At 42.5% G+C, this 14,071-nt stretch overlaps 1 protein-coding gene across 2 annotated transcripts in view; it reads right to left on the bottom strand.

The window, feature by feature from the left end:
* The window catches only part of LOC128698271 (cytokine receptor-like factor 3), a 335,991-nt gene extending 322,985 nt beyond the window's left edge, over window positions 1-13,006 (bottom strand). Inside the window, exon 1 of one of the 2 annotated variants that reach the window (XM_070098681.1) lies at window positions 12,846-13,006. Coding sequence is in view for 1 of the 2 variants with exons in the window: in XM_070098680.1 (XP_069954781.1) it covers window positions 12,582-12,596 (15 nt within the window). In the remaining variant the exon portion in view is untranslated. Of the gene's footprint in view, window positions 1-12,581; window positions 12,794-12,845 lie in introns of those variants that run through there. The other variant, XM_070098680.1, reaches the window with a different exon arrangement.
* Window positions 13,007-14,071: the final 1,065 nt, after the last annotated feature.

The following is a 14,071-nucleotide window of genomic DNA, read 5'->3' as shown; positions in this document are numbered from 1 at the left end:
AATTCTGCGTGCTCGTTGATAAAGTGGGCAGTCCAACAGAATGTGGCTGACTGATAACAGAGCTTGGCAATTCTCACAGAGAGGAGCAGGGCGCCTCTCCATGAGATATCCATGAGTAAGACGAGTATGGCCAATGCGAAGACGGGAGAGAGTAGTCTCCCAACCTCGACACTGGTGATAAGAAGACAGCCAGTAACCTATACTTGGTTTAATAGATTGAAGTTTGTTGCCGAGCATAGTAGACCAACGGTGTTGCCAACGAGTGTGAAGGTGGGAAGATAATGCAGCAAAATAGCCCATAAATGGAATACCTCTATATGAAACTGGCAGGTCATGTACTGCTGACCGCGCAGCAGTGTCTGCCTGTTCATTGCCCTGTACGTCAACATGACCAGGGACCCAACAAAAAACAATATCTTTATGCTTGGTAAAGATGCGGCATAGCCAAAGTTGGATACGGAGGACTAAGGGGTGAGGTGTATCAAATTTCTGTATAGCCTGTAAAGCACTAAGGGAGTCTGAGACAACCACAAATGATGACACAGGCATAGATGCAATACGGATAAGTGCTGCAAGGATGGCATACAATTCAGCAGTAAAAATACTAGCCGAAGATAGAAAATGTCCTCGTACGACGCTGTCCGGAAACACTGCTGCGAATCCTACGCCGTCAGAAGACAGAGCCATCTGTGTACACAGCAAGGGCATGAGAATGAGAGTGAAAGTGGTCAAGAAAAAGAGAGCGGGAAGCGACCGTAGACAGTTGGGCTTTCGAGCAAGGGAGAGAGAAAGAACAGACTCAAACAGCTGGAACTTTCCAGGGGGGTAGGGAAAAGTGAGATGCTACATGAACATAGAAAGGTGGTAATTGAAGAGAAGACGAGCGAATGAAGGCGAAGAGAGAAGGGACGGAGTAAACAGGGGCGGCGAACAAATAAAGAATGTCTACTAATATCAGTGACCATTCTATAAATGGAAGGATTTCGGAGATCATGAGAGCGTACATAGTAGCGAAGGCAATGGGCATCATGGCGATCGGATAAGGATGCAACGTTCGCTTCTGCATAGAGGCTCTCGACAGGGGAAGAGCGAAAAGCACCAAGGCATAAACGTAATCCTTGGTGATGAATGGGGTTAAGGCTAGAGAGAGTAGCAGGAGATGCCGCTGAATAGATCTGGTCACCATAATCAAGTTTCGATAAAATAAGGGTGGAATGTAGGCGAAGGAGGGTTCAACGATCAGCTCCCCATGAAAGATGAGCAAGGGTTTTAAGAAGGTTCAGCCGGCTGTGACAAGTTGCCTTCAGAGAGGTAATGTGAGGATTCCAGGATAACCTACGATCAAAGAGGAGGCCCAGAAACTTGACTATCACGTTCAGGGATACGGGAGCCATAGAGGTACAAAGGATGATCGGAGATGACAGAGCGTCTAGTGAAAGTAATTTGGTGGGTTTTAGTGCTGGAAAATTTAAACCCACGTGTGGTGGCCCAATTGGAAACACGGTCGACTGCATGTTGGAGAGAAACTGTAATGAGGTGACAGTCAGCGCCTGCACAGGCAATAGCGAAGTCATCAACATAGAGTGATGACCAAATATTTGATGGAAGACTAGAGGCCAAATCATTAATAGCAAGGAGAAAAAGTGTTGTGCTCAGAACACATCCCTGGGGGACACCTTCAGCTTGGATAAAGTCCGGGGAGAGCACATTATTAACCCGAACACGGAAATGCCTGTCAGTTAAAAAGTTCTTAAGGAAGGATGGTAGATTGCCTCGAAGGCCTAAGGAGTGGGCTTGGGCTAAAATATTATACCTCCAAGTTGTGTCATATGCCTTCTCAAGGTCAAAAAATATGGCAATAACTGAGTGTTCGCAAAGGCATTACGAACATACGTATCCAAAAGTAGTAAGGGGTCTATGGTAGAACGGCCCTTACGAAAGCCATATTGACGAGTGGAGAGACTGTTGTGTGTCTCTAAATACCACATTAAACGTCTATTTACCAGACGTTCCATCACTTTGCAAACTGCACTGGTAAGAGCGATGGGACGATAGTGGGAGGCTTCATGTCCCGTAGTACCCGGTTTGCAGAAAGGGAGAACAATGGCAGATTTCCACAGCTGTGGAAGAACTCCTTATGACCAAATAAGATTGAAAAGGCCTAAGAGGACTGCAAGGGCTGACTGATGTAAATGTTGTAACATATGAATATGAATGTTGTCGGGCCCAGCTGTCAATGATCGGTGAGCTGAGAGTGTTGCCTCCAGTTCCTGAAGTGTAAAAGGCACATTATACTGTTCTTCTCTGAGAGAAAAGTCCAAGGGTGCTAACTCTCTGGTAGACTTTGGGGAAAGAAACGAGGGGCAGAGATGGAGCCCCAGATAAATACGGACCAGATGATTGCCAATTTCAATGGCAACTTCTAGAGGGTTTGCTGTATCAACACCGGCAACCTGCAGAACAGGAGCTGGGTCAGGAGAATATTTACCACTCAGTTTCCATACTTTTTTCCAGACTGCACTCAGAGGAAGCAGGGGTGATGGTGGAGACAATCTCGCCAGCAAGTGTGTTTAGCATCACGGATGACACGGCGAGAATGGAAAAAAAAAATAGACATCCTAATTTCAAAGTAGTAAGTGGCTGAGCATTCATCAGCACAATATGAGTAGCTTTTGAGAAACTGGTAGCGATTAGGTACGGTTTGTCTGGCTAATTTTAGGTGATGAGGTGATTTCTTATTAGGGCCTTTAGCCGATTAGCAGACGGGTCCTTTAGCGTGTTCTGGCAATGAATTCCAGATCTTTGGGCCTTTTACGTGCATAGCTTTTTGCATAGGGAGAGATGAATGCGAGGGATATCGAAGCGTGATCTGTGTCTTGTATTATGGTCATGTGTTCTGTTATAGTTACCAAGGAGGAGTTTGAGAGGATGGTTTACATTAGAGTATAGTGTTCTGTGCGTGTAGTAGGCACAATAATAACCTGGAGTTTACCTGGAGAGAGTTCCGGGGGTCAACGCCCCCACGGCCCGGTCTGTGACCAGGCCTCCTGGTGGATCAGAGCCTGATCAACCAGGCTGTTGCTGCTGGCTGCACGCAAACCAACGTACGAGCCACAGCCCGGCTGATCCAGAACTGACTTTAGGTGCTTGTCCAGTGCCAGCTTGAAGACTGCCAGGGGTCTGTTGGTAATCCCCCTTGTGTGCTGGGAGGCAGTTGAACAGTCTCGGGCCCCTGACACTTATTGTATGGTCTCTTAACGTGCTAGTGACACCCCTGCTTTTCATTGGGGGGATGGTGCATCGTCTGCCAAGTCTTTTGCTTTCGTAGTGAGTGATTTTCGTGTGCAAGTTCGGTACTAGTCCCTCTAGGATTTTCCAGGTGTATATAATCATGTATCTCTCCCTCCTGCGTTCCAGGGAATACAGGTTTAGGAACCTCAAGCGCTCCCAATAATTGAGGTGTTTTATCTCCGTTATGCGCGCCGTGAAAGTTCTCTGTACATTTTCTAGGTCGGCAATTTCACCTGCTTTGAAAGGTGCTGTTAGTGTGCAGCAATATTCCAGCCTAGATAGAACAAGTGACCTGAAGTGTGTCATCATGGGCTTGGCATCCCTAGTTTTGAAGGTTCTCATTATCCATCCTGTCATTTTTCTAGCAGATGCGATTGATACAATGTTATGGTCCTTGAAGGTGAGATCCTCCGACATGATCACTCCCAGGTCTTTGACGTTGGTGTTTCGCTCTATTTTGTGGCCAGAATTTGTTTTGTACTCTGATGAAGATTTTATTTCCTCATGTTTACCATATCTGAGTAATTGAAATTTCTCATCGTTGAACTTCATATTGTTTTCTGCAGCCCACTGAAAGATTTGGTTGATGTCTGCCTGGAGCTTTGCAGTGTCTGCAATGGAAGACACTGTCATGCAGATTCGGGTGTCATCTGCAAAGGAAGACACGGTGCTGTGGATGTGTGTGGATGTTTTGTATAATTAGCAAGTTAAGACTTGAAAAGAGGTGGAGTGTGTTTCAGGAGAATTGATAGGGAACAGCACAGTGTCTACCTACTAAGACACACTGTCCACCTACTGAGACACACTGTCCACCTACTGAGACTCGCAGGACCCTATGTCTAGCCCTTATACAATGTCATATGGACTACACTTGCTCTTCATGGCACTCTGCCTTGACATTGTAAGCTTTAGGAGGAAATAAATATTTGTATAAAAACTGAAAGCTAGACTACAAATCACCCAGAACAAAATAGTAAGATACATCCTGGACCTGGGTCAAAGAGAACATGTAGGCTAGGATGAGTTACAACAACTGGATATGCTGAATGTTGAAGACAGAGTAAAACAACTGAAGTTAAATCAAGTTTATAAAATTGCTCATGAACAGTGTCCAGAATATCTTGCTGCTAGTTTTGTCAAGGCTGAGAACCAAAGCAATCATACTACTAGGGGAAGGGAACACAACTTTGTAGTACGCACAGTCAGTGGCCAGGCTTCAAAAACCTTTTATTGTACAACAATTAACCCTTAAACTGTCCAAGCAGATCTACGTTCATATGTGTAGTTCTCCAGAAGTAGATCTACATTTTTCTTATATATTTTCAAATATAAAAAAAAATAGAACAAAGTTTTTTTTACACATTTTCAATTGTAAACAAAAAAAAAAAAAAAGATCTACTTTTTTTACATACTTTCAAATGTTGAAAAAACGTAGATCTACGTTTGGACAGTTTAAGGGTTAAGATATGGAACAGACTACCTGCACATGTCAAAGCCAGTCGTAGCATGAAGCAGCTCAAGAAGAGCGCCAAAAGGTACCTAATGAATGTAGGGACAGAAAGAGAGGAGAATGATTTTTTTACTTTTTTTAGATAACACACGAAAATGTAAATAACTCATTTTACCTTATTCCTAGTATAGTATAATATAATAGGAATAATAAGATATTATTTCCTTTATAGTATAATAATAATGTACAGTGGAACCTCTACTTATGAGTGCTTCCAGGTGCGAGTTTTTCCAGATACGAGCAGCTGCTCGGTCGATTTTTTGCTTCCAGACGCGAGCAAAATTTCCAGATGTGAGCAGGCCTCAAGGGAGGTTAATTGACACTGGTGAGGGGGCTCTTGCTCTTGATCTAGGGAATTGGATCTCAGTTGTTTGTTGGACTATCTTATTGAAACTTCGGCAATGTATGATGAAAAGACGCTTCTTAACGTACACCAAAAATGAAAGAAATCGGACCATAAATAACAGAGTTCACTTCTCAGCCATTAGCCTCCCCTTAGCGGTATATTTTCGTATGGTTTTTATGGCTGTATTCTTGTTTTATTTGGTCTCTTGCGATAGAATGGAAGACATACTACAAAAATAAATATGATTTTAATTGGTTTCACCATGAAAAGTACCTCGAAACTGAGCTCAAAATAGCAGAAATGTTTGATTCTTTGGCGACATCAGTGGTAGACATCATGAGGTAGCAGTGGCAGACAACATGAAGCAGCAGTGGCAGACAACATGAAGATAAGATAAGATAAGATTTCGTTCGGATTTTTAACCCCGGAGGGTTAGCCACCCAGGATAACCCAAGAAAGTCAGTGCGTCATCGAGGACTGTAACTTATTTCCATTGGGGTCCTTAATCTTGTCCCCCAGGATGCGACCCACACCAGTCCACTAACACCCAGGTACCTATTTGCTGCTAGGTGAACAGGACAACAGGTGTAAGGAAACGTGTCGAAATGTTTCCACCCGCCGGGAATCGAACCCGGGCCCTCCGTGTGTGAAGCGGGAGCTTTAGCCACCAGGCCACCAGGCCACCGGGCCAGCAGTGACAGACAACATGAGGCAGCAGTGGCAGACAACATGAGGCAGCAGTGGCAGACAACATGAGGCAGCAGTGGCAGACAACATGAGGCAGCAGTGGCAGACAACATGAGGCAGCAGTGGCAGACAACATGAGGCAGCAGTGGCAGACAACATGAAGCAGCAGTGGCAGACAACATGAAGCAGCAGTGGCAGACAACATGAAGCAGCAGTGGCAGACAACATGAGGCAGCAGTGGCAGACAACATGAGGCAGCAGTGGCAGACAACATGAGGCAGCAGTGGCAGACAACATGAGGCAGCAGTGGCAGACAACATGAGGCAGCAGTGGCAGACAACATGAGGCAGCAGTGGCAGACAACATGAGGCAGCAGTGGCAGACAACATGAGGTAGCAGTGGCAGACAACATGAGGTAGCAGTGGCAGACAACATGAAGCAGCAGTGGCAGACAACATGAAGCAGCAGTGGCAGACAACATGAAGCAGCAGTGGCAGACAACATGAAGCAGCAGTGGCAGACAACATGAAGCAGAAATGGCAGACAACATGAAGCAGCAGTGGCAGACATCACGAGGTAGCAGTGGCAGACAACATGAAGCAGCAGTGGCAAAGTGTAGCATTAAGAGAGTAGCAATTAAGTGAAGCATTAAGAGTGTAGCACTTATAAGTCACTCTGTATTTTATTCATTCTAGTGTATGCATCATGTTTCTATGTTATTAATATTGTTTATTATGTCATATTACATGAATTGTGATAGATAAATAAGCTGTAGAGTTGATATTAGGGAAATTATTAAAGTATTTTCTCATGCCTGAAATTCCACTGGAACGAATTAATTCCATTTCAGTTAATTTAAATGAGGAAAATTGACTGCAAACGAGCAAATCCAGTTGCGAGTAAGGTCATGTAACGGATTAAACTCATAAGTAGAAATCCCACTGTATTAACCCTTTCAGGGTTTCGGCCGTACTAGTATGGCTTACACACCAGTGTCCATGACGTACTAGTACGCCTAAATTCTAGCGCCCTCAAATCTAGTGAGAGAAAGCTGGTAGGACTACATATGAAAGAATGGGTCTATGTGGTCAGTGTGCGCAGTATAAAAAAAATCCTGCAGCACACAGTGCGTAATGGGGGAAAAAAAAAACCGACCGTGTTTTTGGATTAAAACAGAGACTTTGCACCATATTTTTGTATGGTATTTATTGTTGTATTCTAGTTTTCCTGGTCTCATTTTCTATAATGGAAGACATATTACAGAAATTGAGATGATTTTGACTGGTTTTACAATGAAAAGTACCTTGAAATTGAGCTCAACATAGCAGAAATGTTCGATTTTTACCAAAGTTCAAAAGTAAACAAATCATGCCATGCGTCCAATACAAGTCACTGGCGAGTCTAATATTCTTTCACAAGTGCGCTGATATTATTTATACCATTTCTACACTAATGCAGTAGTCTGCATAACAGTAAATCTTCTATTTTTTTTGTGAGAATAAAAATTCAAAGTGAAAAGCATAAGAATGTAAGAGGGGCGTGGGGACGTGACTAATGAACACAGGAAATGTTATTTTAGTGCCAGGAATGTCTTTCTTTTTTATTCTGGACCCTATTAGGAAATTGGCATCTTTTGAAATTTGTGCGAGATTGGCAAAATTGCTAAATTCTGACCACTGTACTGGATAGTTGAAATTGGTAAATGGGTGGTTTCTTGTACTCGTTCGATAGAAAAAATGGAGTTCTAGCAAAACAGTTATGATTTTTGTCGACTAGTACAGTGGAATTGGCCGAAAATAGGGCTCAAAGTGGGCAAAATCGCTGATGCGTAAATATCGTCAAGACTGCTAACTTCGCGAGAGCATAATTCCGTAAGTTTTCCATCAAATTTCATACTTTTGGTGTCATTATGATCGGGAAAAGATTCTCTATCTTTTCATAAGAAAAATAATTTTTTTTTTTTTTAAATTTGGGGGACCCTGAGAGCAAGTCTCGGAAAGGGCCTGTGGACCCTGAAAGGGTTAAAAGAACCCCAATGGAAATAAGTCACTTTGTCTAACTTTTTTGGGTTATAATAGGGTCTCTACACACATGCTGCTATGTATGATAATCTATGTAACTGTATTTGTGTATACCTGAATAAACTTACTAGAATATAAGAGACAAGCACAAAATTAGGAAAAAATGTCAGAGATCACAATAAAACAAATACAGCAAACTGCCGAATAATGACAGCTTGCATAATGAGAACTTTCAAAATAGGAGATATATCTCCTAAGATGGCATTGTCTGACTGAGGGGGAGGGGTATGGAGGACTATAACAATGCTGCTCAGATGCTGCTGCGTTGACAAGTCACGTTTACACGTAGTCAGTCAACAGTGTGCCTGACTGACTGTTGGAGAAATGCCCACAACAGACAGGAACAAACACGTGCACCGTTGAAAAGGCACTGCTGTCCGACTACCAACAACGTATGATTTTTTTTTTAGCAGACTCAAAGTTAGTGGAACTTCATTTAGCAGAAGCTGATTGGTCCCCTAACAGTTTCCAAAGTTAGCGGAACTGTGCCCACCACTGGCTATAGGTTTAGTCTGCCCAAAATGCCCTCAGCATGATAGTGGCTTCCTTTGTACTTAACAAATCAAAATTGTAATCACACATTGTAAACATTGCAAAGAAATAAAATCTTCATCTTTATCTCTCTTATCTTACCATTGCATTGAGCATTGGTGTGAAATTTCCCTATTTTCTGCCTTTTATGCTCATCTTCGTCATCAGGGTGATATACATCAGATCCTTTTTTCCACTACAGATTTCTACAGATTTCTTACATGAAGTCAGTTACTCAGGTAGTGTGAACATCTGGCACCTCTGGGGTTAAAGTGTGGGGGTTCCACCTGACCTACTAGGAGCAATTTTTCCCAATTTCTATTTGCAGAGAACCTTGTTCCTTTCCCAATTCCTGCGAAGATGTGGGCAGCTTTTATTTCCTAGTCAATAAAAGTAGAGCTCAATATTGCACCAGCTGCTGTGACCCTTAAAGACCTTTACAAAAAAATACAAACATGGTATTTTATGATGACTTGACCTACAATATCTCTTTATTTCCTAAAATTATTGTAAATTTTTCAGAGTTCATCAGCTCTGGTTTCCAGAAAGTAACTATCATATAGATCAGGATGGCAACATGGAACATGCTGTAATGCATGTAAACTATCTTATAATGATTACGAGTCGAGATCTGTAGAGCCATGGTTTTTGAATGTCCCTCAAGAGATATCAGTGTTGTCCCACCAAAAATTTTCAGATCATTAGCATTGAGGACTTGTGACCCAGGAATATCCCACGAGGGTATACAGTGGATCCCCGCATACCGTTGGCCTTACATAACGTTAAATCCACATACCGATACATTTTATCGCTAAGATTTTGCCTCGCATACCGCTAAAAAACCCACTCAACGCTGTTCGTCCAAGATGCGTCTAATGTGCGGCCTGAGCCAGCCTCACATGTTCCGCCGATGGCATTGTTTACCAGCCAGCCTCCGCGGTAACATCCAAGCATACAATCGGAACATTTCGTATTATTACAGTGTTTTTGGTGATTTTATCTGCAAAATAAGTGACCATGGGCCCCAAGAAAGCTTCTAGTGCCAACCCTACAGGAATAAGGGTGAGAATTACTAGAGGGATGAAGAAAGAGATCATTGATAAGTATGAAAGTGGAGTGCGTGTCTCCGAGCTGGCCAGGCTGTATAATAAACCCCAATCAACCATCGCTACTATTGTGGGCAACAAAACGGCAATCAAGGAAGCTGTTCTTGCCAAAGGTTCAACTGTGTTTTCGAAACAGAGATCGCAAGTGATGGAAGATGTTGAGAGACTCTTATTGGTATGGATAAATGAAAAACAGATAGCAGGAGATAGCATCTCTCAAGTGATCATAAGTGAAAAGGCTAGGAAGTTGCATCAGGATTTAATTAAAAAAATGCCTGTAACTAGTGATGATGCGAGTGAATTTAAGGCCAGCAAAGGTTGGTTTGAGAGATTTAAGAAGCGTAGTGGCATACATAGTGTGATAAGGCATGGTGAGGCTGCCAGTTTGGACCACAAAGCAGCTGAAAAATATGTGCAGGAATTCAAGGAGTACATAGACAGTGAAGGACTGAAACCTGAACAAGTGTTTAATTGTGATGAAACAGGCCTGTTTTGGAAGAAAATGCCAAGCAGGACCTACATTACTCAGGAGGAAAAGGCACTCCCAGGACATAAGCCTATGAAAGACAGGCTTACTCTTCTCATGTGTGCCAATGCTAGTGGTGATTGCAAAGTGAAGCCTTTATTAGTGTATCACTCAGAAGCTCCCAGAGCATTCAGGCAAAAGAATGTCCTCAAGGCTAATTTGTGTGTGCTGTGGAGGGCAAACAGTAAGGCATGGGTCACTAGGGACTTTTTCTATGACTGGTTACACCATGCATTTGCCCCCAATGTGAAAGATTACCTAACTGAAAAGAAATTAGACCTTAAGTGCCTCCTGGTGTTAGACAATGCCCCTGGTCATCCTACAGACGTGGCAGAGCGACTTTATGGGGACATGAGCTTCATTAAGGTGAAGTTTTTTGCCTCCTAATACCACTCCTCTCCTGCAGCCCATGGACCAGCAGGTTATTGCAAACTTCAAAAAACTGTACACAAAAGCTCTGTTTGAAAGGTGCTTTGTAGTGACCTCAGAAACTCAACTGACTCTAAGAGAGTTTTGGAGAGAGCACTTTAATATCCTCAATTGTGTAAACCTTATAGGTAAGGCTTGGGAGGGAGTGACTAAGAGGACCTTGAACTCTGCTTGGAAGAAACTGTGGCCAGAATGTGTAGACCAAAGGGATTTTGAAGGGTTTCAGGCTAACCCTGAGAGGAGTATGCCAGTTGAGGAATCCATTGTGGCATTGGGAAAGTCCTTGGGGCTGGAGGTTAGTGGGGATGATGTGGAAGAGTTGGTGGAGGAGGACAATGAAGAACTAACCACTGATGAGCTGCTAGATCAACTTCAACAACAAGAGGCCAGACCTGAGGAAACTGGTTCGGAGGAGGGGAGAGAGAAACTGAAGAAGTTGCCTACTACAAAGATTAAGGAAATCTGTGCAATGTGGCTGAAAGTGCAAACCTTTATGGATGAAAATCACCCTCACACAGCTATTGCAAGCCGTGCTGGTGACTATTACACTGACAATCTTGTGAAACACTTTAGGGAAGTCATAAAGGAACGAGAGGTACAGGCCACTATGGACAGATATGTTGTGCGACAGAAGTCCAGCGACTCTGAAGCTGGTCCTAGTGGCATTAAAAGAAGAAGGGAAGTAACCCCAGAAAAGGACTTGACACCTCAAGTCTTAATGGAAGGGGATTCCCCTTCTAAACACTAAGACTCTCTCCTCCTCCCATCCCATCAATCACCACCAGATCTTCAATAAAGGTAAGTGTCATGTAATTGTGCATGCCTTTTTCAGTTTGTGTGTATTAAAATTAATATTTCATGTGGTAAAAATTTTTTTTTTCATACTTTGGGGTGTCTTGCACGGATTAATTTGATTTCCATTATTTCTTATGGGGAAAATTCATTCGCATAACGATAATTTCGCATAACAATGAGCTCTCAGGAACGGATTAATATCGTTATGCGGGGGTCCACTGTATATCAGTGTAGCTAATTGCACCGGGGTTTTTTGATCTTCTGGATGTGACCCACAACAGTCAACCAACAGTGCCCTGTGGCCTGATCGCTAAAGCTCTTGCTTCACAATGCGAGGGTCTGCGTTTGATTCCCGGCACGGAGTTAGTCAACTTGTGTGGGTTGCATCCTGGGACATGGACCTAATTCGCCCGAAATGCTCTGCATAACAAGTGGCTTTCTTTTATATTTTATTATCACACTGGCCGATTCCCACCAAAGCAGGGTGGCCCGAAAAAGCCAGTGTGATAATAAAATATAAAAGAAAGCCACTTGTTATGCAGAGCATTTCGGGCTTTCTATATAGTAGTATGTCATTGATGTCAGCTAGGACTGTATACCTTGTACATGTACTTTTAGTAAATAAAGATATTATTGTACAAGAAAGGTATGCAATACTGACAAGATTTATTATTATTATTATTATTATTATTATTATTATAAACGTCCAGGTACCTACCTACTTTTAGGTGAATGGGGACAAGTGTAAGGAAACATGCCCAATTTTGCCATTTAAGACATGATAAAACCGTGTCTTTTTATATACAGTATACATTTATTTCAAGGTAGTACTAAACCAGCAGGATGATACAGCACCCTAGGGAAGCAGGGTAACAATCAGATTCAGTCGAAGGAGAGAAAGTGTAGCTCCAGTTCTTTGGATTAAGAACCCTTCATGGGCGCCATGGTATCTCTTGATGGGCCCGGGGTACTTTAGATATCTGTGGATTGACGGTTCTACCACTTAAGCCACGAGCTCCTGTCCACTTACTAGCCACACCAAGTGCTTAACCAACATAACTAAACAAGATGATTATCACCCACAATAATGGGCCGTAATGGAAATAAGTCACTGTCTGACTTTTTTGGGTTATCCTAGGTTCTCTACACATATGCTGCTATGTATGATAATTCTATGTAACTGTATTTGTGTATACCTGAATAAACTTACTTACTTACTTGCTTACTTACTTACTAACTTTTAAGGACCATTATGCAGAAAAAAAAGTGTACAACTTACCTCGTAGATTAGCATCCACTGTCTACCAGTTAAAGCCTCTTTGTCACCTTATTTACCAACATTTAAGGGTCCTTCACAGACTGGTAACCATCCTCACACTGACATCTTAACCAGTCACCTAACAACAACATTCACCAGTTGCTTCAGACACATAAATCCACCTCCACCTATTAACCAGTTACCTTACACCCCCCGCCCACCAGTTAACACTAAAACAACCTCGCTAAATGCCGATACCCTCATTAACTGTGTCTTGCCACTCACCCTTTCTTCTTCTACCCTCCACCCTCTCTTCACAACAGCAGTTCCTGGTTAACAGGTCAGTCAGGGGTTGAAAACTGGGCCAGGTAGAAGTGTTTACCCCCGAGTGTGGTACACAGGTCCGGCTGCGATGGTTCCCTCACAGCTTGGCCCACCGCACTATTTCAAACTCTCTCTATCGTCACCCATCCATTAACTTTCTGCTGTAGTGCCTATTGTTTAATCATCCATCCATTAACTGGCTACAGTAGTGCCTTTTGTATTGCCACCTATGTATTAACTGCCCCACAGAGTTATTGTGAGGAGAATTATCATCTATCTGGCTACTGTCACCTTGTATAAAAAAAAACCTTTGTAACTTGTCATGATTGTGACCAGACCTACCTGGAGTTCATTACTTTTGTAAATTGTGAGTTCATTACCTTCGTAATTGTGAGTCCATTACCTCTGTAACTTGCTCAGCTATCAAAACTTTGGAGTCCATTTGACCATAAACAGAAATATCAATCTCAATCTCAAAATAATTAATCTTAACTAGTCATAAGTTGGCCTGTGATACTCCAATACTGAAACTATGTATAGTGCCAAAACAAAAGCATTCACATTGCTAAACTCACAAACTAGTATTTAGTCACTTAGCCATAATACCAACTTACCTCATAATTTTGTAATATTTTAAACTTAAGATTTAATTTAAGTCTGCCCGAAATGCCTAGCCATGCTAGGTGTTCTAGTGGTACACTCTGTAATTATTATTTTACTACATGTAAACCACACAATAACCAAATTCTGTAAACTCAGCATTGTAATCATTATAGAGAATAAACTTTGAATTGAATTGGACCAATTATGTACCTCTGTAATCTTTTGACTACCGCCCACAGGATGGGTATGGGTTGCATAATAGACATATTAAACTAACTGTCACCTTCTAGAAACTGCCCCACGGTGATGTCACTGGGTAGAAACTGTCCTACGGTGATGTTACTGTGTAGAAACTGTCCCACGGTGATGTTACTTTGTAGAAACTGTCCCACGGTGATGTCACTGTGTAGAACTGTCCCACGGTGATGTCACTGTGTAGAAACTCCCACGGTGATGTCACTGTGTAGAAACTGTCCCACGGTGATATCACTGTGTAGAAACTGTCCCACGGTGATGTTACTGTGTAGAAACTGTCCCACAGCGATGTCACTGTGTAGAAACTGTCCCACGGTGATGTTACTCTG

This window comes from Cherax quadricarinatus, chromosome 63 (genome assembly GCF_038502225.1).
Source record: "Cherax quadricarinatus isolate ZL_2023a chromosome 63, ASM3850222v1, whole genome shotgun sequence".
Lineage (NCBI taxonomy): Eukaryota > Metazoa > Arthropoda > Malacostraca > Decapoda > Parastacidae > Cherax > Cherax quadricarinatus.
This window is presented reverse-complemented; position numbering and strand designations above follow the sequence as displayed.